The sequence below is a fragment of the Mesoplodon bidens genome (genome assembly GCF_964165515.1).
Source record: "Mesoplodon bidens genome assembly, chromosome: 15".
In the NCBI taxonomy this organism is placed as follows: Eukaryota; Metazoa; Chordata; class Mammalia; order Artiodactyla; family Ziphiidae; genus Mesoplodon; species Mesoplodon bidens.
Window position 1 is genome coordinate 38,005,874 of NC_138171.1, and position 26,481 is coordinate 38,032,354.

Sequence of the window (26,481 nt, forward strand, 5' to 3'; positions counted from 1 at the left end):
CCTTTAGCGCCCTGCCTAGCTGGTGAGAGCCTGAGACGTGGGCCATAGCCTTCCCCCCCAAACCCTGCTGGGGCCTGCCCTCCCTGCAGGCCTCAGAGAGGGAGAGGACCTGGCCGGCGCCCCTGCCCAAGGCAACCACTATGGTCCTCAGGGTCCATCCACAACGTCTCCTCCGGGTCGGATCTCGGTTCTTGGACCCCATACAGCAGGCTTGGGTCTAGGGGCTCCCCGCAGGGAAACCGAGGCCCCTAATTGGCGCTTCTACACCCCCTAGGTTGCCGCGTCAGAGAACGCATTCCACCTAAGCCGCAGCTTTGAGCTTATGCGTCTTGGCCAAGTGGCGCGGAGCAGTGTGTTGTCACTCCAGGAAGAATGAATGAAAGGAGGAGCTGAGCGGGGCGGGGCGCCGCCGAGGGCACGGGGCGGGGCCGCGCAGGGCAGTTCGGCCGCTCGCCCGCGCCCCGCCCCACCCCCGTGCCGCAGCTCCGAGGCCCCGCCCCGGCCCGCCTCTCCGCTTGCTCCCCAGGCCGCCGCGGCGCGGAGCCGGTGCTGGAGCCGGTGTCTGAGAGGCGGCGGCGGCGCCACGAGCCCCGAGCCCATCCCGGCCCGGCCCGCGCTCTCCGCCCCCGCCTCCCGGGCCGGCGGCGGCGGCGGCGACTGCGGGCGAGCGTGCGGGGCCCGGGCCGCCCCCAGCCCCAGCCCCGCCGGGCCCCGCCCCCCGCCGAGTGCATGAGGTTGACGCTACTTTGTTGCACCTGGAGGGAAGAACGTATGGGAGAGGAAGGTGCGCGGGGTGCGGGCCGGCGAGGCGCCGACCCAGGGGCCGGGCGGGCGGGGACGCCGCGCTGGGGGAGACGGGGAAGCGGGGGGCACGGGTGGGGGCCGGGCCTGGCCGCCGCGGAGGCTGGGTCTGCCGCGAGGCCGCGCCCCTGTGTCCTCAGGGATGAGCTCGTCCTTCCGAAGCCCGCAGGCCCCTCCCTGAAAAGCACCCACCCTGTTTCCCCCTCCTCGGCCCCGGTGGGCTGCCCTCCCGCAGTCTGAGGGCCCCTCCTCCCTTTCATCCCCGCCTTCTCCCAACCCCCGACCGACGACCACCCGGGAGGAATCCCAGGCACAGCCCGCCCAGCCCTGGCCTCCATCCGCGTGCTGTGTCCACCCGGGGCTCGCCCTTATCCCGTCTCTAACCGCCCTTGGAAGAAAGAGTCTCTGGGAACGCCTCAGCCCTGACTCGCAGCCCAGCGTTTGGCCGGCTCCGTGACCTTGAGCCAGGTGCTGCCTGCTGGGCCTCAGTTTCCTCGTTTGTACAGTTGAGGGCCGCACAGTTGGCCCGTGGTGCTGGTGGTTGGGAGCCTGGGGGCAGGATGGACAGAGCAGAGATGCGCCTCTGGGGAAGCTTTGGATGTATGCTGGGGCCCCCACCCCCTCTCCCTGCACCAAACCCAGTGCCTGCCATCAGTCTTGGCTGGGAGGATGACTCTCATCCTAGCCTCCTCTTCTGACCCTTCCCCCTACTGGGGCCCAAGGCTTGGGTTTGCAGGACAGTTAGGGTTATGAAGACCCCAAGATTCCTTCCCTGGGGGTCTCCTTTCCTGGGTTTCTTCATCTGAGCCATCTCATAGGTCCACCAGGTTCAACAAAAGTCCTATTATGCCAGCTCCTCCAGCCCTGCCCTCCCCTGGGGCTACTGCCAACCCTCCCCCAGGTCCTTGAAGGCCCACTTGGAGCAGGGGCCCACCTTACGGTAGCTCCTAGGTCACTGGGTCCTCATGGAGGGGCAGACTGTGGCCTTGGAGCCTGGCTGGTGACCCAGCAAGCCTTACCTTCTCCAGGGCTCAGTCTCCCCATCTGTACAATGGGAAGGGGCAGGCTGGGAGATCTTCCAGGGCCCACCCAGCTCCAAGGGTGTCAGGCCCCAGGGATGACTAAGCATGCCTAGTGGCCGTCTTGAAGAGGTGTCAGGCCTCCCTGGAGCAGGTGTCTGGGAGCCCAGCCCGATGGCCCTGGCCCCTTGTTAGGCCACGGCATAGCCAAGCCTTCCAGGGGGCTTCAGTACAGGATGCACCAACCTAGCCCTGTCCAGTCCCTGCCCTTTGAAGGGACTGGGCAGGCAGGAGAGGAAGGGGGCCTGTGACAAGAGTGTCACCCACTGCCTTATTTCTAAATCGTGCTGCTTTCTTTCTCCGCATTTACCGTGCCAGACCCTGAGTTGAAGGATGCCATTGCTGGGAGTTGGCAGACATCTGCTGCTCCTCCTCAGTTTACAGAGAGAGAAACTGAGGCCCAGAGGAGCTTGGTAGTTCAGCTGTGGTCTCAGCAAGACTCTCAGACCTGCATTCTTTCTGATGCTCTGTACAGTGACTGCTCAGCCTGGGCGCTGCGTGTGTACAGGAGGATTTGTGGAGGTGCATGTGGAGTTGGGGCAGGGCCGGGCCTGCAGCAAACCGCGCCTCCTGAGAATGCTTCCTAACGCCCTTTCCACCCCCGCAGGAAGCGAGTTGCCCGTGTGTGCAAGCTGCGGCCAGAGGATCTATGATGGCCAGTACCTCCAGGCCCTGAATGCTGACTGGCACGCAGACTGCTTCAGGTAGGGCAGGCTGACCTGAGCTCGGGTGCCCTAAGCAAGGCCTGCCAGAGACGTGGCGATTCCTCCTGGTGCCATCTCTGGTTGTGACTTCCAGCAAGTCCTTGGCTTCAGTTTTCCCCATCTGTGAAATGAAGCATTTGGACTAGAAGATCCCTGGAGGCCTTTCGTTTTTCTCATTCTAGACAGAAAAGGAGAGAAAAGGCGACACTTGCGTTTATGCTCGTAATACCAAGGCCTTTTGGCACCTTGGTGGGGGAGGAGTGGAGGGCAGTGCGCCCCTGCCTGCTGGGTGCTGGTGCTCCAGAGAGAGGCCTTGGGAGGAGCTGGGCCTCCTTCATGGGCCCCAGGCAAGTTTGGAAGATGCATATCCAGTAAGACCAGTCCCTTCCCTCCGGACACCCAACTCCCAAGTGTAGGAGAGTAGGATCAGAGCTGTGGTGGAGCACATGGGGACCCAGAGGTGGCCCGGCAATCCAGGAGCACCATCCTGAGAAACAGGGGCAGGGGGTAGCCTTAGATAGCTCTATAGGGCCAGAAATGGGTATGTGAGATTTCCCACATGGAGAAGTGTGGTAGGAAGCAGTTCCAGACAGAGGGCCCAGCAGGTGCAAAGGGTAGAATGGTGATGGGGCCTGGCCCAGTCAGTGAACAGCAGAGTTCAGGCAGGAAAGCACCAAAAAGGAGGGAAGGTAAAGTGGCAAGGCCCAGCTGGGGTCAGGGCATCAACCACCGGCTGAAGGAGTTTAATTTAGGCAGTGGAGGCTCCGACAGGGATTTTTTTTTTTCTTTTATAAAAATAATGTCTAGGGCTTCCCTGGTGGCGCAGTGGTTGAGAGTCTGCCTGCCGATGTAGGGGACACGGGTTCGTGCCCAGGTCCGGGAAGAACCCACATGCCACGGAGCAGCTGGGCCCGTGAGCCATGGCCACTGGGCCTGCACGTCCAGAGCCTGTGCTCCGCAATGCGAGAGGCCACAACAGTGAGAGGCCCACGTACCACAAAAGAAAAAAAAATGTCTAACATCTTCTACAATTTAGGAAGGGCCAGGCACTGTTTTAAGGACTTTTTACAGTTGGATACGTGTTGTCTCCATGAATCGGAACACAGAGAGGTTAATTCTCTTGACCAAAGATACACAGCCAGTGAGCGAAATGAGCACACAGTACCCACACTGGCTGGGGAGCCCAGAGGAGAGGCGGGCTCCGTGTCCTGGGGTTCCCAATCAAGTGTTGGGAAGGAGGCCTTCAGGGAGGAAAGGGCCTTTGAACAGGCAGAGACAGGGAGGTGGGACAGTGCAAACCGTGGAAGGCCCAGGATCAGCTCATCTGGTTGGAACAGAGTGAGTCGAGGGACATGATGAGGAGGCAAAGTTAGGATTGATTCAGTGAAGGGCCCTGAAGGCCAAGATAAGTAGCTTCTGAGGGCAGTAGGGAGCCAGCAGAGAGTGTCAGAAAGCAGGGGAGGGATGTGGGCAGAAGTGCTATTGAAAAATGCCATCCCAGTGGGCAGATGGTGGTAACATGACAGGGAAGGGACTGTCAGTAGTTCGGGGCTCTGTGCCCATAAGACCTGACATAGGACAGTGACTAAGAGTGGAGAGAGTTTCAGATCTAGAAGGGACAATATTTGGCAAGGATTAATCATATTAGCCACTATCCATTGGTGACTCTTTTAATGTCATTTCATTAAACCTTCACCATAACCGTAGGAGGTGCCATTATTTGCTCAATTTCCATGTAAGAAATGGAGGTCGGAGAAATCAAGTAACTTGCTGAAAGTTGCCACAGCCAGAGCTGGGACTCGAACCTATGTCTGTCTCACTCCAAGTCACTGCAGAGCTGAAGAAGTCAGGGGCTGTGGGGTGGAGCTGGGGGCTGGTGAGTGGCAGGGGCAGAATCTACAGCAGTCTGGTTTTTCACCCCGGGTGCAGAGGAGGCCAGTGGTCTGTTGGCTCTGGTGGAGCTGGGGGCCAGGTTGGTAAGGAGTTGTGCCCTGTCCTCGTTGAGGTGGAGGTGCAGTAGGCTAGCCAGGGTGGCAGTGCCCTCCCGAGAGCTGGCCGAGGTGATCTGAGACCGGTCAGAGGTGGGAAGGCCAGAGAGAACAGCCCACTCAGTGCTGGGGGATGGGATTTGAGAAGAGGCTGAGAGAAATCCAGGGAAGAACTTTGGGGGCCCCGGTGCATGGCGTGGGGAGGGAGGTAGAGCCTTGGGAGACATGGGGGAGAGCCAGGCTTGCAGCCACAGAAGCCACAGAAGGGCAGCAGTGGGGCAGGAGGCATGGAACCTAGCTTTGGAGGGGTCCCTGCCCTGTTAACCAGCAGGGCTGGTTAACCAGAGGGCTGAGGCCCCGGGAGGGGGCGGTAGGGAGGGGGCACGTTGGGTTTGGCCCTGGTGCGGTGGGGACACAGGGAAGGCTCCCACAGTGAGGGAGGGCCCACAGGCAGTAAGAGCCGTGGCTTCTACGTGATTCCACGACTTACACAGTGTTTCTGGCCCCGTGGCGTGTGGTTCTCCCAACAGCCCCCAAATCTGGTTGAGGCCAACGGTGTCCTCACTCCCATGACAGTCAGGAAAGCAGCTCAGAGAGGAGTCGCTGCTTGCTGGGCCCCTGGAAGCATCTCAGTGCCGTGAAGCGGGGCTGCCACCAGCCCCTGGGCTCCGAGAGCCTTGCAGCGAGAGAGTTGCTGTGGGCCCACAGAATGCCTCTGGCATTAGCACTAGGTGTCATTGTCACCGCAGAGCCAGCCCCTTTCTCTGTTCCAGTCTCCTGGAAGGTCATGGCCAGGCCCAGGGGCGTCCAGGCTTCCCCTTGCCCAGCTGCTGCCTCTGGGAGGTCCCTTCCCAGAAGCCTGCAGCGCAGGAGCCCTGGGGCTGCCGTAACTCAGGTAACATCTCCCTGGGGGCTGGTTGGGCTGACCCTGGATGAGGAGGGCTGAGTGCACAGCTGGCACTGGGGGCCGGAGCCTGGGCTGGGACGCCCCCCTCGTTGGGGGACTTTCAGGCAAAGAGGATGGACTGTCCATGGAAGTCAAGCTCTGTTCCCTCGGGGGCAGCACCAGAAGAAGCAGCTGCTCCCTGTCCCCAGAGAGTCTCCAGTGCCTTTGTCACAGCAGAGGCCGGGGGGCACGGAGCGTGCCTTTCTCGGGTGTGCAGGGCTGAGGACACAGTACCGGCCAAGCTTCCCCGCCTGCACCAGAGCCCAGGCAGTAGGCCCTTCAGCTGCTTCCTGTTGTGAGCTAAGACCAAGTCCTCTTGCACCCACATCACTGCATTATCCTCCTCCCCTGCCGTGTGGCCACGCTGGCCCCTCCCTCTGCAGCCTCCAATCCTGAGTGCCTGGAGCAGGATGGGGAAACAGCCTGTCCGGCCCACCCCTGCACTCCCCGTAGGCCTCTGGGGCCCCCCTGCGATAGGTGGCAGCAAAGGATGCTGGCCTCGAACCTGAGAAGATGCCGCTTCCTCCGAGGGGCTAAGTAAGTGGAAAGCCCCCTCCCCACCTGTCCCAGGCCTCGGGCAGGGCCCCTGGTGTGAGGGCTGGGGCCGGAGGCCATGGTGGGACAGACCCACCTGAGGCCGGGCAGTGGAGCAGGAGAACTGAAACTCCTTGGTCGCTGTTGGCCGCCTGTCGAGGGGAAGCAGGCCACCGCTGAGGCTGCTGGCCCTTCTGGTACAGGTCTCCCTTGAGGCTGGTCCCCCAGCTGCTCATTTTCACCCTTGGTTTCCAGGGATGTGGCTCTGGGTAGAGGGCACCCCTGGGAGGGAAGGACCTGTCGCTGTAGGGGTTGCCACTGCTTCCCAGCCTGGCCTGTTCGTGCCCCCCTCCAGCCCCACAGTGGCCTCCTCTCCTGCTCAAGCCTGGCTCTGCCTTTGCCTGCTCTGGGAGAGGGTTACACTGTACCTGGTATTACTCTCTTGACACCCTTTGTAGGGGCAGGGGCATTGGGGGGCACCCCAAGAGCCAGGCATGTCCTGCCCCACCTGCCTCCTCTGGCTCCTGGCCAGATGTGGGCCTGAGGGGTGAGGGGATGCACAGGGTCAGGGGCTTCTGTGTGCCTTCTTCCATCGGCAAAGGTCCACTGAGGCCCCAGGCGCCAGCCACCAAACCACTATGTGAGCCTGGTCTAGATCCCCTATCTGAGATGGAGGCTGAGCCGGGGCACCTTGGAGCAGTTCTGAGGACGCTGGGGGTGGGAACTGCTCCTGGTTGAGTGCACAGAGTGAGCCAGTCTGGCAGGAAGCACTTCTGTTCTCTTCGGGGACCAGCGTTTGTAGGTGCCTGGCCTGGGACCTCAGGGAGCCGGCAGGTTAATGGCAGAGGCTGGCGGTGCAGGCTGCGTGGGGGGCCATGGGCGCATCTGAGCAGGCTTCAGGGAAGTGGTTATCAGGGAGCTGACTGCGCTCACAGAGCTTGAGTGAAGCAACGTGGGGTCTTCCAGGGCTGCTACGGTGATGAATGTTTGTGCGTGAGAAGGACTAGGAGTTTGCAGGCAGAAGAGCATTCTCTCCCCTGTAGGAAGGCGGCCGCTCCAGAGCCCCGACTGACCCGCCCACCGAGGTGGGGTGGGGGGCTGCTTCCTGCAGCCTGGGGCTGTGGGGGAGACTCCCGCGGAGACACTCCTGTGACGCGCTTCGTGTCTGGCGGGTCTGGTCAGCGGAAGGGCGAAGTGAATCATCGATCCGCACAGGGAGTGGGGTATCTCCCCAAGGTCACCCTGCGCTGACTGCGCCCCGCCTCTTTGCGGAGCCTGCTCTCCTGCTGCGCACCTTCCTGCTAGGTTAGAGCCCCCTGGGGGCTGCGCCGGGGACCTCCCCGTCCCCGAGTGTCCTCCCTCCTGGCTCGGTGCCTTCGTTGCCTTGTCGCCCCGCCCGCCCCGTGGTAAGATGCCCACCCACTGCAGTCGCAGCGATTGTGGGGGCAGGAAGGGCTGCGGGGGCAACAGATGACGTCATGGCTCCCGTCCAGCCGCTGCTTCCGCTGCAGCCTCTCGCATCCCAGCGCTGCCTCCAGAGGCTTTCCCTCCCCACTCGCCATCCCTTTAAGAGACCTCATCAGACCCTGCCTTCCTGGCTTCCAAAACCCGGGCATTTTGTGTTCCCCAGCCCGCCCCCTGCCCAAAGCCCCAAGCTGTGGTCCCCAGCCCCTCCCCTCAGGCTACCAGACAATGGGGAACTGGCTGGATCCGCTTAAAGGGACAGTGTCCAGCAGCACTCTTGGCTGCTATGCGCTCCCTCCTTCTCCACCCTCCTCCCCCTCCCCCTCCCCAGTTCCCTAGTTCAGGAGCAGTCATTGAGTGGAGGCTTTCCGGGCTGCCTGAGGCACAGTGCTCTCTGACCCAGCCCCAGTCTTTCCTGCCCTCCTGTGACCTGGTTTGTTCCCCCACTGAGCCATGAGCTCTGAGCCTGGGCCCTCCTATCCCTATGCGACCTTGGTACATCACCCGGAGCACCCAAACAGCAGCAGAGCTGGACGGGTCCCCTAGCCATTCTCTGCGTAGTGTGTACTCTGGCCCAGACATACCTATGCATGCCAGGACCCTGGGTCAGGCTCTGCAGAACCCAGTGGGGCTCATGCCTGGGGTTGAGAGGGGTGTCGGTCACTGGGGGTCCCACATTTTTGCATTTGCTTATTACCCTGGCTTAGCTGAGCTGCTGGTCCCCACCCGACCAGGACGCTTGAAGGGAAAGATGTCAGGCATGTAGGTCTAGCTCCTGGCCTGGAGGGTGGCACCTAGAAAGAAGCCTGTACATCATTTCTCCCCATCTGCCCTTCAGGGGCCCCACCAGCCAGGCCTTCCTGCTACCTATGCTGAACCCCGTTCTTCTGACGGGCAGCACCTGTGGGGCTGGCTGAAGCCTAGGAAGCCGGGAGATCCTCTCTCTCAACTGACTGACTGGTCTATACTGAGCTGAACTCCTGCCTTGTATCTTGGTGGAACTGGGAGTATCTTCTTGGGGCCTATGGTGCCCATCTCTGTGACCTTGGGCAGGGTAGACCCTCCGAAGTTCATCTGCCTCATCTCTAAAATGAGGATAGCCATGCCTGCCTCATGGTGGCCTGTGAGGATTAATAAATTTATTAAGCAAGAAAATGGGAAGGTGCCAGCACTTAGTAGGTCTTCACAGCACCGAAAGGTCACTACCATCTACATCAGCGGCCAGAGCTGCCTCCACTTTGCTGGGAGGGGGAGGACGCAGATTAGACTGAAGAGTGGGGCTCACAGTTTGTTCCAGCCCCGCCCCCCGCCCCAACCTGAATCCCGGGCTCCCAGGTTCCAGCCCTCCCTGGGCCTGACTGGTGGGTGACTGAGAGTAACTTGCCTGCCCTCTCTGGCCATCTTCCTTCACGACAAGGGACAGGGGGCTCAGATGAGTAGCACCTCTCAGCCCAGGTCTAGCAAGTGGGCCAGACACCCTGGGTGCAGAACTGCTGAGGGTGGTTGTCCAGGCTGCACACAGTACCAGGGCTTCTGGCTGAGGGACCACGGCAGAGGGGGTGGGGGTGGGCGCTGAATCCATCCCCGGCTCCACTTGCCAAGCCCTGTGCCCCAGCACAGGCTGCTCCCGTCCAGAGGGCACACCTTTCTCTAGTGCTGCCTGTAGACTGGAAGGGCCCAGGTGTACGGGGCGGGTGGGCCCTTCTGAGCCCCAGCTCCCCTTCCACCCAGGTGTTGCGAATGCAGTGCCTCCCTTTCACACCAGTACTATGAGAAGGATGGGCAGCTCTTCTGCAAGAAGGACTACTGGACCCGCTATGGCGAGTCTTGCCACGGGTGCTCAGAGCACATCACCAAGGGGCTGGTCATGGTAAGCACCCCTCCCCCACTCACACACCTCACCTGTGTGTGTGTGTGTGTGTGCGTGCATGTGTATGTGTTTTCACAGGTTTCCCTGCTCCAGATCTCTCTCCCATCATCTCTGTTGTTCTTCTCTTCACTAGTTCTCTGATTCCTCTGTGCCTCCTGAGCCTGTTTGTCTGTATCCCTCAGCCCGCTATTATGGAGGCAACTCTGTCTGCCCCGACGTTGGTTTGGGGCTGCCCTTCTGAGAGGAGGCCGAGGGGAGGAGCTATGGGGGCTGAAGGGGCTGCTGAGGTGGCTTGTCCCCACCTCCCCCAACTCCCCTTCCAGGTGGCCGGGGAGCTGAAGTACCACCCCGAATGCTTCATCTGCCTCACATGTGGGACCTTCATCGGTGACGGAGACACCTACACTCTGGTGGAGCACTCCAAGCTGTACTGGTGAGTGCCCCGCCCCTCCCGGCACCTGGCGTGCCCACCTGTGTCACACGTCTCCCACGCCAGGGCCCTTCCCCTTTCCATGTGGGGGGCGGTCATAGTGACAGTGTAGAAACCACTGGGAAATATAAGACACAGCAATCAGATGGAGAAAGCCTCAGACATGAGCTTTCTTTTCTCTTCTTCTTTTTTTAAAAAATATTTATCTAATATTTTGGCTGCGTCCGGTCTTAGTTGCGGCACGCAGGATCTTTTGTTGTGGCGCGCGGGCTTCTCTCTAGTTGTGGCGCACGGGCTCTCTAGTTGCGGCGCGTGGGCTCAGTAGTTGCAGTGCACGGGCTTAGTTGCCCTGTGGCATGTGGGATCTTAATTCCCCGACCAGGGATCAAACCCACATCCCCTGCCTTGGAAGGCTTATTCTCAACCACTGGACCACCAGGGAAGTCCCACAGACATCAGCTTTCTTACTGACATCACTGCTGTGCAGTTCTGGCACCAACCCTCAGAGTTAGCACCAACCCTGTGAGCTCAGGACCTGTCCCCAGCAAGTTCGCCCTGACTTCAGTCACCGGCCACAAGTTTGGGGGTCCCCAGGCCGCTCGCATTTCTGACTGATTGGCTGCAAAGTCAGGGATTCCCACAACTCTCTCAGCTTTGATACTTCGCTCAATAACTCAGAGCTCAAGAGAGCACTATACTCACAATTATAGTTTTTTACTAAAGGCTACAAATCAGGACCAGCCAGATGAAGAGATGCAAAGGGCGAGGTCCGGGAGGGTCTCGAATGCACAGCTTCTGTGCATTCCACCCGTGGAATCAAGACGTGTGACCCGTCCTCCCTGGCATCACCAGAGTTTTTATTGGGGGTTCATTATGTAGCATAATTGATTGAATCACTGGGCACGGATTGAACTTAGTTTCCTCGAGGTCAGGCTGGGTTAGAGCCGCAGCCCTCTCACCTTGTGGTCAGTCTTGTGACCAGCAACCCCCTCCCCGCCGCCTGAGTCATCTCACTAACATTAGCTCAAGTGTGTGAAGGGCTCAAGAAAAAGGAAGATACTCCTGTTCCAAGGATTTAGAGCCTCTTTCCCAGGAGCCAGGGACAAAGACCAGACAAATTCTTTATTATGGCAACACTGATAAAGCTGGATTTGAGGGCAGCATGACTTTTGAGGATCCCAAATGGACTCTTAATGACTTCCTGCTGAACTGGATTTATCCCCAGGCCTCATCTTGGCCAGCTGACGGAGCATAGACAACCCAGAATGAGCCCCGGAGAGGGGCAAGGCTGGGCTGAGCATGCCCAGTTCCTGCTCCCAGCCCATCAGGCAGCCAAGGTCCTCCTCTTCCCTTGGGGAGCAGTGAGGGGAGGGTGGGAGGAGAAGAGAGCCTGGGGCTGAGGGATCGGGGTTGGGGTGATGCTGGTGACTGTCCTGACACACTTTTCTTCCCGCTCTTTGGGTCCCCACCGCCTGTGGCTCTTGCAGCGGACACTGCTACTACCAGACTGTGGTGACCCCCGTCATTGAGCAGATCCTGCCTGATTCCCCCAGCTCCCACCTGCCCCACACAGTCACCCTCGTATCCATCCCAGCCTCAGCTCATGGCAAACGTGGCCTCTCGGTCTCCATCGACCCCCCTCATGGCCCGCCAGGCTGCAGCACAGAGCACTCCCACACCGTCCGCGTCCAGGGGTGAGTGGCTGGCCTGCTGAGGCTGCAGCTGGTGCAGCTGTGGGCACGGATGCTCTAGGTGGGTGGCCGACTCTGGGGCAGGGGAGCCCTGAGACTGGGTGAGCACATGAGGCCAGTTGGAACCCAGCTCTGACAACCTGTATACCAGATGCCTGGTCCAGTCATTCCTCCAAAAAAACATAAGAAATGTTAGATAAAATATTTTAAATGTTTTCTTTAATCCCTGCATGACCCAACAAGAAAGAGAAGTAACCAGGTCAGGAATAAGTGAAGGAAGGAGCCCAGGGGTGTCATCAGAGCATGGAAGGCAGCCATGACTTAAGGGCAAATCTGAATTGGGTGAATTAAGCTTCAGTTTTCGAGTCTTCTCATGGCTGAGCCTCTCAAAGCCCTGACTTGCTCAAGGAAAGTGAGTCTGATAAGAGAACACCTCCCCACCCCATAAAACTGCAACCCCCAAAGGGCTCTCAGGGTGAGGAGGAACAAGAAATAAACCATACCTTCCACCAGCCCCCGCCCCCCCGCCGCCCCTGACAACCAACTCCCAGAACTAGAAAATTAACTGATTTGAACCTAAATGGAAGGGGAGATGGAATCTCCCCTGAGAATTCATACACTTGGGTTTGCCAACCAAGTTCACATGCCTGGGTTGTTCAGAAAACCTCCAGGCAGAATTGTAAAAGTTTAAAGTACTTCTCCACTAGGGGTAATGTCCTTAGGCCCTGACAGAATCAGATGCAGATCCTTTCTGGAGGAACCCACCTCCAGGCTTCACAGAATTTCTCGAGATAAGCATCCCAAGGAAGGTGAGCCGTTTGGTCAAAAATCATAGAGAACAAGGCACTGTGAGCAAGAACCAGCAGAAACAACAGGTGGCAGAAGCAGACCTACAAAACCTGCAGATAGTAGGATTATCAGAAACAATACAAAATAATTATGCTCCATATGTTTTTTTTTTTTTTTTTTTGCAGTATGCGGGCCTCTCACTGTTGTGGCCTCTCCCGTTGCGGAGCACAGGCTCCGGACGCGCAGGCTCAGCGGCCATGGCTCACGGGGCCAGCCGCTCCGCGGCATGTGGGATCTTCCCAGACCGGGGCACGAACCCGTGTCCCCTGCATCGGCAGGCGGACTCTCAACCACTGCGCCACCAGGGAAGCCCGCTCCATATGTTTTAATAAATAAGAGATCCTTGGAAAAAGTGAGTAAAGAGCAAATGAATTTGGAAAAGAACCACATAGAACCCCTAGAAGTGAAAGATGGGTTTAGCAGTAGAGGAGGGTTTTAAACAACTGAAGGGAGGGCTTCCCTGGTGGCGCAGTGGTTGAGAGTCCGCCTGCCGATGCAGGGGACACGGGTTCGTGCCCCGGTCCGGGAAGATCCCACGTGCCGCGGAGCGGCTGTGCCCGTGAGCCACGGCCGCTGAGCCTGCGCGTCCGGAGCCTGTGCTCCGCAACTGGAGAGGCCACAACAGTGAGAGGCCTGTGTACCGCAAAAAAATAAAAATATAAATAAATAAATAAATAAACAGCTGAAGGGAGAAGCAGAAACACAACAAGGTGAAAATAGGGAAAGAGAGGTTAAGACGTACGGAGGACAGAGTGAGCAGCTCTAATCCATCTAGAATCACAGGAGAAGAGAGAATGGGAGAGAGGCAGTATTTGAAGATATGATGGCTGAGAACTTCCCAGAGCTGATAAAAGATACCAATCCACAGACTGAAACCCAGTAAATCCCAAACAGGAAAACTAAAAAGAAATTCACCCATAGATTCCCCGACCTGGTGAAACTACTACACCAAAGGCAAAAGAAAAGACTTTAAAAGTAGCCATTGGGAGGACTTCCCTGGTGGCTCAGTGGTTAAGAATCCGCCTGCCAATGTAGGGGACATGGGTTTGAGCCCTGGTCTGGGAAGATCCCACATGCCGAGGAGCAGCTAAACCTGTGTGCCGCAACTACTGAGCCTGTGTTCTAGAGCCCGCGAGCCACAACTACTGAGCCCGTGTGCCAGAGCTACTGAAGCCCTTGCATCTAGAGCCCGTGCTCCGCAACAAGAGAAGCCACTGCAATGAGAAGCCTGTGCACTGCAACGAAGAGTAGCCCCGACTCGCCGCAATAGAGAGGAAGCCTGCGTGCAGCAGCAACGAAGACCCAATGCAGCCAAAAATAAATTTACTTAAAAAACAAAAATTTCCTCCAAAACCAGAACAGGCTGACAGCTGATTTCTCAACAGAAACAATGAAAGCCAGAAATAGTGAAATGATATAGTCAATGCACTCAGCAAAAAAGAACCATCAACCTAGAATTCTATACTTGATGACAATGTCCTTCAAGTATGAAGGTGAAATAAAGACATGTTAAGGCAGACAAAATGGGACTTGATACCAGCAGATCATCCCTAAAGAAAACTCTGAAGGTTGTAGAAAAGGTCCAAGATGTAAGAAGAAATGAAGGTTGAGGGGCTGACGCAGTTGATAACATGCTGTGAGACGTTGAGCAGGTCCCTTGTCCTCTCGGGGCTTTGGGGTCTCTGTCTGAACAACGAGGGAGTCAGATACCTTGGAGCCGTCTAGGATTTCTCCTGGGCCTTCATGGACCCTTGAAAAATAGTTTTAAACATTCCCTATGTCTGGGTGTGGGAGCCACGTGCCAGCTTTCTTTGGATTCAGTGAACGTTTCTCACATACCTGCCAGGTACCAGACCCCATGCCTAAGCACTGGTGAGAAGTGAAGATGGTACTGGGGGAGGAGGAGGAGGCTGGGCTTGACTCTGTATCTCCACCCCCATCTTGAGCATCAGCCAGGCCAGCAGCTGCCTTCCATACACAAGTGAGCAGACAGATTGGTGAGAGAGATGGGGAAACTCCCAGACCAGCTGGCCCCTGACAACTGGGCAGAATTTTAGAAGTAGAGGGTGCATGGCACCTCCTCCCTGCCTCCCTCACTGGGTGAGCATTCTTTCCTGCTTCTTTTCCCCGCTTTGGCCACACCGTGCAGCTTGTGGGATCTTAGTTCCCCCACCAGGGATCGACCTGGGCCACAGCAGTGAAAGCACCAAGTCCTAACCACTGGACCACCAGGCTGTTCCCTAAGGAATATATTTTTAAGGCTATATCCATAAGAAGTCTTTATCCATGAAAATATATTCACTATTTTTTAACTTTTTTAATCCTGAAAATTTCAAATTTACAGAAAAATTACTAAAATAATAAGTATATTGAATACCTGTACACCTTTTACCTAAGTTCACCAGTTTTAACTTTCTGCCACACTTGAGGTATGTGTGTCTCTCCCTGTGTCTATATATTTGCGTGTATATACATATATATACTTATTTGTATGTACACACGTACATATTGCTATTTTTTACTAAATCATATGAGTGGAGGTTGACCATCCTCCCCCCACATAGTTCAGACCTTCTCCTAAAAACAAGGGCATTCCCTTACATAATTATCCATTGTATCTTATAGTGTAGTTATGAAATTTAGGAAGTTTAACATTGATACTTTTATTCAGTATACAATCCACATTCAAATTTTGCCAGTTGTCTCAATACTGTCCTTTATGGCAGTTTGCCCCTTGATCCAAGATCCAATCCAGGATCACACATTGCATTGAATCCTCGTGTCTCTTCAGTCTCTTTTAATCTGTGCCAGTTCCTCAGCTTTTCATTGTCCTTTATGACCTTGACATTTGTGAAGAGTGCAAGTCAGTTAAGGAAGCGTGCCCCTCCATTTGGGTTTGGCGGAGGCTTCCTCTTCCTTAGGTTTAAGTCATGCATTTTAACCAGATACCTGATTTTGAGTCCTTCTCTGTGCATCTTACTGGTCGACACAGGATGTCAGTGAAGAGCGCCCTTTATTGGGGATGTCAACTTCGATCATTTGGTTAAAATGCAGTCCACTCTCTCTGCTGTAAAGGATTTTTTTCCCCTTTGCAATGTAACCAGTTTGAGTCATCTGTGAGATACGAGTCTGTAAATATCCTGTTCCCAACAGCCTTTCACTAACTCTAGCATCCACAGATAATTCTGTGATGGCTACAAAGTGGTGATTTTCTGTGTTCTTCCTGCTGTATTTATTAACTGACTTTCCTGTGTAAGGAAGCACTTCTCCCCCATGTGAGAATATACTCTCATAATTGAAAAATTGCTAACAATCTGTTTTTCTTAAAGCTCTCAGTCTCCTTTCTGTCCTGCCCACCCTCCCCCAGCCCTTCCCCATCTCAGGGCACAGACAAAGTGACCATTCTTTGAAAAGCTTTTACAAAGACAAAATGACAATCAGATAGTTAACACCAAGGAGTTAAAAGAAGCAAGTAAATTTGGCCAGTTGGCCATTCTGTGAGTTAGTTTATGGCCAAGTAATCCAGGGCACCAGCCCCATCTCCACCCTGCAGCTGTGGCTCAGCCCAGGCTGCTCGCTCCTTCCCGCCGATCCCAGAGGAGTGGAAGCCTTAGCTTCATCTTGCAGGGCAAGTTTGGGGGTCAGGTAGGAAGCAGTGGGTCCAGACCCTCTTAGGACTCTTTGACACTTCTCTGCCCCACACGTACCAGCCAGGTAGAAGGAGAGGTCTGTCCTCTATGGCAGAGACAATGCTCTGTTGAACAGGAGGCCCCGAGCATCTAGTGTAGGGGGGCAAATACCTGGAGGGCATGCCACTTTTCTCCAGTTCCACACCCACAGCAAGCATTGTATTAGTACAGAGCTCTTCCCACCAAACCAGAATTCGGTGTTCCTGCCAGTTGCCACCTGCTGATCACACGAGATAGAACGGTTTGCCCCCACGCTCCCGATCTGATCCCCTTGGCCTTGGTTTCCTAGCGGGGTGAGCAGGGGTCTGACCACCACTCTGTGCCCACAGAGTGGACCCGGGCTGCATGAGCCCGGATGTGAAGAATTCCATCCACGTTGGAGACCGGATCCTGGAAATCAATGGCACGCCCATCCGGAATGTGCCCTTGGACGAGGTACGGGTCCTGAGTCTGTGGTTGGAGGTGGTGCTCCCCTGAGAGCACCACCCCTGAGACTCACCTGTCCACACTCCTGCTCTCCCCAGATTGATCTGCTGATCCAGGAAACCAGCCGCCTGCTCCAGCTGACTCTTGAGCATGACCCCCATGACACACTGGGCCACGGGCCGGGGCCTGAGTCCAGCCCGCTGGTCTCCCCGGTTCACACTCCCAGCGGGGAGGCGGGCAGCTCCGGCCGGCAGAAGCCTGTCCTGTAAGTCAGCCCTGCACCTTGATGTACTGTATCTTGGTACTTTCACTGACGCTGGGCCTCAGGGGGCATGGGACCTGGTCCCTACCCTCCGGTAGCTCACGGTCTGATGGGGGAGTCAGCCCTGCAAAAAGGAGGCCGGCAAGGGGTGCAGGGGGCTAGAAAGAGGAAGGAGAATGAGAAGGAGCAAACGGGGAAAGCAGCGCCCCCAGCTGGGGATGACAGAGCGCTTCCAGGGTGGACCAGCGCCCTGGCTTCGAGGAGCAGCTGGCCAGCAGCTCAGGATGCTGGGGCATCGGATGTATTGGGGAGTGGTGGGCTCTGAGGCAGAAACTCGTGGCCAGAGTCTTTGGGCTTTGCCCAATCCGGGGCGCCACCGAAGGGTGTTGCAGCACAGTGATGTGTTTCACAGAGACCACTCTGGTCCCCTTTGCAGGGAGGTGCCCAGGACCAGTGACAGCTGGGGGCCTGTTGTGGTGGTCCAGGCCAGAGGGGCCAAGTGCCCTGTACCCTCTTAAAGGGAGGTGGGGGGGCACCAGGAAGAAGCCCAGAAGCAGCCTGGTCCTCATGCCACTCACTGCGGGGGTCTGCTCAGGACTCCTGGTCAAGGCTTTGAGGGGGACACCTGGGATGACAGCTTTTATGCTAAGAAACAGTGATACTGAAGGCATGTGTTTCCTCCTCCCCTGCATTTGTCTGGAGCTCAGGCCGCCCTGCAAGACCACCTGTGGGCGTCCTGGGCAGGTAGTCTGCCTCTGCACTCCAAGGCCTGGGACTCAAGTGCTGGGAGGCAGAGCGTCTGATCCAGGGTCACCAGGCAGAGAAGGCCAAGGGCAAACATTCCTACCTTAACAGGAAGTGCAAGCCAGACAGGGCACTGGGTGCTGGCATCGGGATGGGGCGAGAGCCTCATGACTCCCCCAGGAGAGCTGTCCTGTGCCGCCCTTTCTGGCTGTATGGGTGACTGTATGTAGAGTGGCATCGATGGGGCATGGAAGGCAGGGGGAAGGGGGCAGGGCCAAGACCTGGCCTCCCCCCAAGGGGGCCTCGTCCAGGTGCCCACCTGGTGGCAGCGGGCGCTGGGTGTGTCCCCCCAGGAGGAGCTGCAGCATCGACACGTCCCCGGGCGCCGGCTCGCTGGGCTCCCCGGCCTCCCAGCGCGAGGACCTGGGTCGCTCCGGGTCCCTCCGTGTGGTCTGCCGGCCGCACCGCATCTTCCGGCCTTCGGACCTCATCCACGGGGAGGTGTTGGGCAAGGGCTGCTTCGGCCAGGCCATCAAGGTACAGGGCACGCCAGGCAGGGATGGGGTCGTGGGTGGGAGCAGGGGGGGCAGTCTGTGTGTGACCCATTGGTCTTCCACCCTCTTCCCACCAGTGTCCCCAGGAAGCCCCACTGGAAGGGTATCTGGCTTCCAGACTCGCTGGCCAGAGCTCTCTTCTACCTGGGCCTCCCTGAGCTAGTTAGGGGGAGGGGACTTACTATAGACAGACCGCGTGGAGGAGGTTGTGGGAAAGTGGCTCCTCAGGGCGGGGGATGGGAGGGCAGCCCAGACTGACCCTGAAGGCTCCCTTCCCCAGGCCCCCTTACTGAGCCCAATGCCAGCCCCCTCCTGGCCTCTGGGCTGCTCACCCGCTTCACACTCTCCCCCAGCAAGACACGAGCCCTTCCCTGGCTCTGATGTCACCTGGCTATGACCAGACTGGAAGGTTCAGAGTTATACAAAAGGCACCAGCCAGGTTGCCCACGTGTGCAGACAGGCCCCAGCCCCTGTCCCTGGTCAGAATCTCTGGTAGAGCTACCATTTGACTTCCAGGAGGCAGCCCAGCAGAGGAGAAGAAAGAGGGCTGGCCTCTGGGTCAGGCGGTCCTGGACCCAAGCCCTGGCCATCCCCCTTCCTGCCACCTGGGTGACCGTGGGCCCTGGTAGGAAACCTTCTTGAGCCTCAGTTTCCTCACCTATAAAGGACTTAAGTCCCACCCCCTCGGGGGCTGGGAGCATCCCATGAAAAGTCTGCGAAGAGCGTGAAGCCGTCTGCCCATCTGCCTGGGGTGGGGATGGGCCTCCTGCAGGGCGGGCCTAGAGCACAGCATGTGCCTGTGCTGAGTCTCAACCCTTGGGCGTCCCCACGCAGGTGACACACCGGGAGACAGGCGAGGTGATGGTGATGAAGGAGCTGATCCGCTTCGATGAGGAGACCCAGCGGACGTTCCTCAAGGAGGTGGGTGAGGGGCCTGCTGCACCCTCTGCACCAGACTCCTAGGACCTGCCCCACCCTTCGCCATTGAGAGGGGGTGGGTAGCAGAGGGCTGCGGGAGGATGTGACGCTCAAGCCCACGCTGGAAGAAGAGAAACTATCTGCCAGGAGGGCGAGAGGGGCAAGGACGTCCCTGGGGGTGGGAGCAGCCCAAGCAAAGAGCACGGCAGCCAGCAGGTGTGACCCCGGGGGCTTGAAGGCTCCTCCATCTTTGGAACTGTCCGTGGGCCTCTGGTGGGAAACGGGGAGAAGGAGACATGGGCCCAGCCTGTTTACACCCCACCAGGTGAAGGTCATGCGATGCCTGGAGCACCCCAACGTGCTTAAGTTCATCGGGGTGCTCTACAAGGACAAGAGGCTCAATTTCATCACCGAGTACATCAAGGGTGGCACGCTCCGGAGCCTCATCAAGGGCATGGTGAGTGCAGGGCAGAGCCCCTGCCTGAGACCCGTCCCAGCTGCTCCTGCCCTAGGACCCTGGGCCCAGCGGCTCCTCTGTGGGTCCCAGTCTCCTCCCAGGCTCTTCACTGGGGATGGGCCTCTGGTGTCAAAGGCCCTCCAGACCCTGATTCTGAATCAAATAAGGGAGCAACTGACTCCATCTAAGGTGGGGGGAAAGATGGGGCCCAGAGAAGGGTGGCAGCTTCGCTGAGGGGACGCACAGGCTGTCAGGTTAACCCCGCGCACCTGCCATAGGTTACCTCTCCCAGAGGGTCTTTGTTTTGCTTCTAAGCAAAACCAAGTCACTTACTGTTTGCCATGATGTATAAAATTCAGAACTTGCTGTAAGAGCTTGGATGAAATTACCGATCCTCCTCTAAAAAAGAAGCGTTCGGAGGGGGAGCTTCCAGCTCTCCCGGGATGCTGACGGTGCCCCGGGATCCAACGCTCACCCACCCCAGCATCACCCTCAGACCCGGAGACCCTGTTCCCTTCCCTCGCCGCTGAGTCCTGAGTCCCTCAGGTTGGATTACCTGTTGTCGCCAGAGTGTGGTCCCTGCGGGCTCCGGACAGGTGTAACTTCTCAGAGGGATTCTGTGATCCAGTGCAACTTAGAAATGCTGGGCTGCACCAGCGCAGCCTTCCTGGCTGCACCTGAATCTTTAATACGCTCTGATGTCCTTGCTCTCCCACTTGAGGTCTCCAAGGAGATGGGGGGAGAGAATGGGGTGTTTCCCCAAATGATTTGAGTCCAGAGCCCTGCTCTCCAGAGTGACTCACCGCAGCTCTCTGCAGGCGACCTCGCCAGGCCCGTCTCTGCTGGTCCATGAAAGCAGGTTCAGGTTTTTTAAAAACTCGAAAAAATGGGATTTTGTAGAAAAAGTTTTTGTTCTCAGAGGAAGTGGGTCAGGAACTATAGAAGAGTATCTCCCACCCCATCACTGTTTGGAACCAGTTCTGTTAGAAAATTGTTTTGAATTATTCACCCACAGCCCTTAGAGGGGACAGTTGTGAGGGACTTCCCTGGCAGTCCAGTGGTTAGGACTCAGCACTCTCACTGCTGGGGCCACAGGTTCAGTCCCTGGTTGGGGAGCTAAGATCCCACAAGCCACGTGGCAAAAAAAAAAAAAAAAAAAGAAGGGACAGTTGTGGGTGTAGAAGAGAGTTGGGGGTGCGTCATCGGACCCTGCAGGACACTCACCCCTTCCTGTCTCTCTCTCACCCTATGTCCTGCAACTGTGGCCCTGATGGCTCATCCTGGTCATTCTTCCCACCTCCAGGACAGCCAGTACCCGTGGAGTCAGAGGGTGAGCTTTGCCAAGGACATCGCTTCAGGGATGGTGAGTAGGCTCTGATTGCCGGGGGCCATGTGGGCTGGGTGATCTGGCCCCACTTATAAAAGCATCTCGGGGCTTCCCTGGTGGTCCAGTGGCTAAGACTCTGCGCTTCCACTGCAGGGGGCGCGGGTTCCATCCCTGGTCGGGGAAGTAGGATCCCGCAGGCCACATGGTGCGGCAAAAAACAAAAAACAAAACACGTTCTCCAGCGCTCACCTCAACTTCACAAGTTTAGAAATGGAAGCCACAGGAAGCTTTGAGAGAGGACAGAGGAGATCCAGTGGGAGGGGGGAAGGTGGGACCCTCGGGGCGACCAGGGCGGGGCTGGGGGCCCTCAGCACGGCTGCCCCCTGACCCCTGTGCCCCCCACCCTCAGGCCTACCTCCACTCCATGAACATCATCCACCGGGACCTGAACTCCCACAACTGCCTGGTTCGTGAGGTGAGCGGCTTGGGCGGGAGGGGACAGCGGGGGGCCCGCCCACCAAACTGCTAGACGTGCGGGGGCAGGGCCTCTGCTGTGAGCATGGCCTTCACGGAGAGCGGCCCACAGGGTGGCTGCAGCCTACACCGGGCTGCACCAGGGGCTGCGGGCCCGGAGGAGGGCCCGGGTGTGTGGACTGGGGTGGTCAGGGCAAGCTTCCTGAAAGAAGCTTTGGGGGGGGATGTACTTCAGTGGGGGACAAGTGGGCCCAGGGAGCCCGGCGTCTAAGGGGTAGTGACTAAGGGACCACAGGCTGTCCCCAGAAGGCCGAGGAGGGAGTGGGCAGGTGGTGCCAGAGGCGTGTCTCAGTGTGGCTCTGCTTCCGGGTCACCCAGAACAAGAACGTGGTGGTGGCCGACTTCGGGCTGGCGCGGCTTATGGTGGATGAGAAGACGCAGCCCGAGGACCTGCGGAGCCTCAAGAAGCCAGACCGGAAAAAGCGTTACACGGTTGTGGGCAACCCCTACTGGATGGCGCCCGAGATGATCCACGGTGAGTCGGCAGCCCCGCCTGGCACATCCCCTAGGGCCCCGCGGTCCCAGGCGGAGCTGCAGGAGGTGGAGGTCCTGCCCTGCCCCTCTTTGAGTCCTGTCGTTGGTTTCCTTGTGCTGCTGCAACCAGTCATCACACACTTGGCTTAAAAAACACAAATTAGGGCTTCCCTGGTGATGCAGTGGTTGGGAATCCGCCTGCCGATGCAGGGGACACAGGTTCGAGCCCTGGTCCGGGAAGATCCCACATGCCGCGCGGAGCAACCAAGCCTGTGCGCCACAACTACTGAGCCTGTGCTCTGGAGCCCGCAAGCCACAGCTACTGAACCCCACGTGCCTAGAGCCCGTGCTCCACAGCAAGAGAAGCCACCGCAAATGAGAAGCCCGTGCACCGCAACGAAGAGTAGCCTCCACTCGCCGCAACTAGAGAAGGCCTGCACGCAGCAATGAAGACCCAGTGCAGCCAAAAATAAAATAAATAAGTAAATAAATTTATTTTAAAAACCCCACAAATTATCCTGTAGTTCTGGAGGTCAGGAGTCCAGTATCAGGCTCACTGAGCTGAAGTCTGGTGTCAGCAGGGCTGCATTCCTTCTGGAGGCTCAAGGGGAGAGGATCTGTTTCCTTTCCTTTTCCAGTTTCTAGAGGCTGCCTCATTCCCTGGCTCCTGGTCCCTCCTTCAGCAAGGCCGGCAACGTAGCCTCTTCTCTCTGACATCTGTGTCCATTGTCACATCTCCTTCCCTGACCCTGACCCTCCGCCCTCCTTCATAAAGACCTTGGTGATCCCATAGGGCTCAGCTGAAAGATCCAAGATAATCTCATCTCGAGATCCCTAACTGAGTCACACCTGCAAAGTCCCGTATAAGGCAGCGTGTTCACAGGGTCCAGGAATTAGGACGGGGACACCTCCGGGGCCATTATTCAGCCTCCCACAGATCCCCTTTCTCCCACTCCATTTCTTTTTTTTTCAGGCCTGTTACACAGTGGTCCCACGTGTGCCCAGACTGGGGCTTATAAAGCCTCTCCACAGGCAGGGGACATGCAAACACAGGGTCAGGGCCGCAGAACCAGGGTCATCTCAACACCAGCTCTGACCAAAGTTAACATAACCCACCCCCCAATAACTTAACCTGTAAATTGGGGTTAATAGCCCCTATCTTTAAGGAGTAATGTGAGAATTAGATAAGGTTTGTAAGCTAGTCAGAATTCAGTAAATGAGAGTGGCTGTCCTGATTATTTTTAATGTCGTTATAGAGGGTATTGTTTCCATTTTACAGCTGAGGCAACTGAGGCTCAGAGAGTATGTATCAGTCCCTGAGGCTGCTGTAACAAATTGCCACAAACCGGGTGGCTTAACAACAGACACTTATTCTCTTGTAGTTCTGGAAGCCAGAAGTCTGAAATCCAGTAGAGCTGTGCTCCCTCCAGGGATTTTAAGGGAGAATCCATTCATTGCTGCTTACAGGTTCTGATCCTGGCGTTCCCGGACCTCTGTCTTCATGTGACTGCCTCCTCCTCTGTGTCTTTTCCTTTTCAGTCTCTTTTATAAGGACAGTTGTGATGGCATTTAGGGCCTGCCCGGATAATCCAGGACTGTTGTCATCTCAGGATCTTTAACTTAATCGTAACTTCAGAGACCCTTTTTCCAATAATATTCACAGGTTCCAGGGGTCTGACACAGTTATCTTTCGGGGTCACCACAAGGTCCATGACCTGCCCGGAGTCACATAGCTGGTTAGTGACTGAGCTGGGCCTGGAACCCCTTGCCCAGGGCTTTCAGCTTTACCCACCGCCCTCCCCCGCCAACAGGTTGGCTTAGACTGGGTGGGCTCAGATAGTGTCAGAGCCTAAGGCCTGATCCTACAGAGGTTTCTAGCATCTGCCTCCTGTCCTGACCTGCTGGCCAGGGCATCCCCCCGGTGGGCGGGTCCCTGGCCCAGCACCCTCACCAGCTGGCATCCCTGGCCCCGTGCCCCTGCTAACAGTGGTCTCTTCATCCAGGCCGCAGCTACGATGAGAAGGTGGATGTGTTTTCCTTTGGAATCGTCCTGTGCGAGGTAGGTCCGGGGTGGGCGCACACTCCCAGGCTGCAGGCTGAAGTCTGCAGGGGCCCCAGGCCAGGGAGGCTCTGGGAATGGGGCTGCCCACAGCAACCTGCATTCCCGGGGGTGTGGTGGTCCAGGGGGTGCCAGACCCTGGTGTGACCTGCCCTCGAACCCACCTGGGTGATGCCCAGTCCCAGGGGCCCCGGGTAACTGCTGGGCTTCGTGCTGGACAGATCATCGGGCGGGTGAACGCTGACCCAGACTACCTGCCGCGCACCATGGATTTTGGCCTCAATGTGCGAGGCTTCCTGGACCGCTACTGCCCCCCAAACTGCCCCCCAAGCTTCTTCCCCATTACTGTGCGCTGCTGCGATCTGGACCCGGAGAAGAGGTGAGTGGGGTGGGGGCTTAGGGTGGGGTGGTCCCCAGCAGAGCCCGAACCCACCATCCCCCCGCCTGTCTCCCCAGGCCCTCTTTCGTGAAGCTGGAGCAGTGGCTGGAGACCCTCCGCATGCACTTGGCCGGCCACCTGCCACTGGGCCCACAGCTGGAGCAGCTAGACAGGGGCTTCTGGGAGACCTACCGGCGCGGCGAGAGTGGACTGCCCGCCCACCCCGAGGTCCCCGACTGAGACCGGCCTGCCCAGCTGCCCCTGTCCCCGACTTGGGAGAATCCACCCTGCACCAGATTCCTCTGTATGCGGTGGCCAGGTGTGGCACCCTCAGCGGGGCAGCGGACACCCAGACCCCTCCCCAGCGCCAGGCCCTAACTTGCCTTCTACCCTGTGGGCCGTGGCCCCTGCCCTTTCTCTGCCCCTGGCCCCAGAGCTGGCCTGGCTGCACAGACACCATCACCTCACCCTGCCTTACCTCTGTCTTAGTGGGGCCACCCCCTCACGCTTCTCCTTGCATGAGCTGGAGGACCCGTGTGAGCTGTACCCCATCCCATACCCGGTACCCTATCCGACACCCGCTGCCCCGGCTGTCCTGTGCACACTCTACCCATCTGCAGCTCCTCCGAGGCTGGGCCAGAGGACAGACAGCCTCAGACCGTGGCTCATCACGTGTATTCCCAGGAGCCAAACGGAGTCTGGGGCCCATCACCCCACAGGGGGTGTCTAGGTAGCGTCAGGTATTGATAATTATCCAAACCCCCAAAGCAGAGAGAGGTCGTCTCCTGTGGGGTGGAAATCCCCGTGGCTGGGCAACGGCCCTCCCTCGCTTTGGGTCTTTTTCTTTCTTTATTGAAGCCACTTTAGTGAGAAGCAGGTACCAGGCCTCAGGGTGAAGGGAGGGTCCCTGGAGGGAGAGGGGAGCCATGGTCCCAGGGCCAGAGCTGCTGGGAGGAGCAGCAGAAGGAGGCTGGGCAGAGTGGAGAGGCAGTGTCCACCAGCATCCCAGCCCCCTGAAGTTCATCTCAGCACCCATCCCAGGCCTCTCCCGGAGGCTCCCTGCCAGTGGCCAGAGCAGCCCCTGCCCCTCCCCATGCCCCTCTGTCCTCTGGGTTCTTTCTGTGTAATCTATTTTTTAAGAAGAGTTTGTATTATTTTTTCATATGGCTGCAGCAGCAGCAGCTGCTGGGGGCTTGGGGTTTTATTTTTTTGGCGGGCGGGGGTGGGGGGGGCCATTTTGTCACTTTGCCTCAGTTGAGCATCTAGGAAGTATTAAGACTGTGAAGCCTTCTCAGTGCACTTTGAACCTGGAAAGCAATTGAAACAGGCCCATGGGACTATGACTCAGGGAGGTGGGACACAGTCACCTCCATCCAGGAATCACGATGTCTAAGGAACAAAACCCAGACTCAGAATAATAAAATAAATTCTGTACTCCCCACCAGATCCCGCTTTGTGACATGTGTCTGGGGGCCCTGAGGAAACAGGAGGAGAGAGGAACTTTTTGGATTAGAAGCCTTGTGGGAAGACAGGAATGGAGGTGTGGACGGAGGGCATAGAGGGTGGGAATGGAGGTGGTGGCCCAGCTGGGACAAGTGAGGACTTTCCAAAGCTGGGTTTGGGGTTGGGGGGAGGATTGGGGAAGAGTGAGAGAGACTAGGGAATGGATTGCTCTTATTGCATGCTTGTTTTTTTCCTAAAATGTAAAGGGTCCAATCAGGAAAACAGAAACCACCCTAGTTATTTCTTTTTTTTTTCTTTTTTTAACATTTTTATTGGAGTATAATTGCTTTACAATGGTGTGTTAGTTTCTGCTTTATAACAAAGTGAATCAGTTATACATGTGTTCCCATATAGTTGTTTTTTTTTTTTTTTTTTTTAGTTTCTGCTTTATAACAAAGTGAATCAGTCATACATACACATCTGTTCCCACATCCCTTCCCTCTTGCGTCTCCCTCCCTCCCACCCTCCCCATCCCACCCCTCCAGGCAGTCACAAAGCACCGAGCTGATCTCCCTGCGCCATGCTGCTGCTTCCCACTATCTATCTACCCTACGTTTGGTACTGTATATATGTCCATGTCTCTCTTTCGCTTTGTCACAGCTTACCCTTCCCCCTCCCCACATCCTCAAGTCCATTCTCAAGTAGGTCTGTGTCTTTATTCCTGTTTTACCCCTAGGTTCTTCATGACATTTTTTTTCTTAAATTCCATATATATGTGTTAGCATACGGTATTTGTCTTTCTCTTTCTGAGTTACTTCACTCTGTATGACAGACTCTAGGTCCATCCACCTCATTACAA

The 26,481-nt window shown here is 57.1% G+C and overlaps 1 protein-coding gene across 1 annotated transcript; it reads left to right on the forward strand.

The window, feature by feature from the left end:
- Positions 1 to 526: 526 nt before the first annotated feature.
- On the forward strand, positions 527 to 26,141 carry LIMK1 (LIM domain kinase 1). The gene is made up of 16 exons (XM_081255518.1): positions 527 to 784; positions 2,488 to 2,584; positions 9,248 to 9,386; positions 9,710 to 9,819; positions 11,304 to 11,510; positions 16,375 to 16,480; positions 16,570 to 16,736; positions 17,831 to 18,014; positions 18,866 to 18,952; positions 19,275 to 19,406; positions 20,710 to 20,769; positions 21,143 to 21,208; positions 21,586 to 21,742; positions 23,745 to 23,800; positions 24,022 to 24,179; positions 24,257 to 26,141. Exons 1-16 carry the CDS (start codon positions 730 to 732, stop codon positions 24,417 to 24,419), a joined length of 1,944 nt encoding a protein of 647 aa, XP_081111644.1. The 5' UTR covers positions 527 to 729; the 3' UTR covers positions 24,420 to 26,141.
- Positions 26,142 to 26,481: the final 340 nt, after the last annotated feature.

What these genes read in the sequence shown, in the direction of transcription:
- LIMK1 (XM_081255518.1), top strand. Translation starts at nt 730, where the DNA reads ATGAGGTTGACGCTACTTTGTTGCACCTGGAGGGAAGAACGTATGGGA. An exon ending in GGCCGGCAGAAGCCTGTCCT is followed by an intron (nt 16,737 to 17,830) that starts GTAAGTCAGCCC and finishes GTGTCCCCCCAG; the next exon opens with GAGGAGCTGCAGCATCGACA. An exon ending in AGCGGACGTTCCTCAAGGAG is followed by an intron (nt 18,953 to 19,274) that starts GTGGGTGAGGGG and finishes ACACCCCACCAG; the next exon opens with GTGAAGGTCATGCGATGCCT.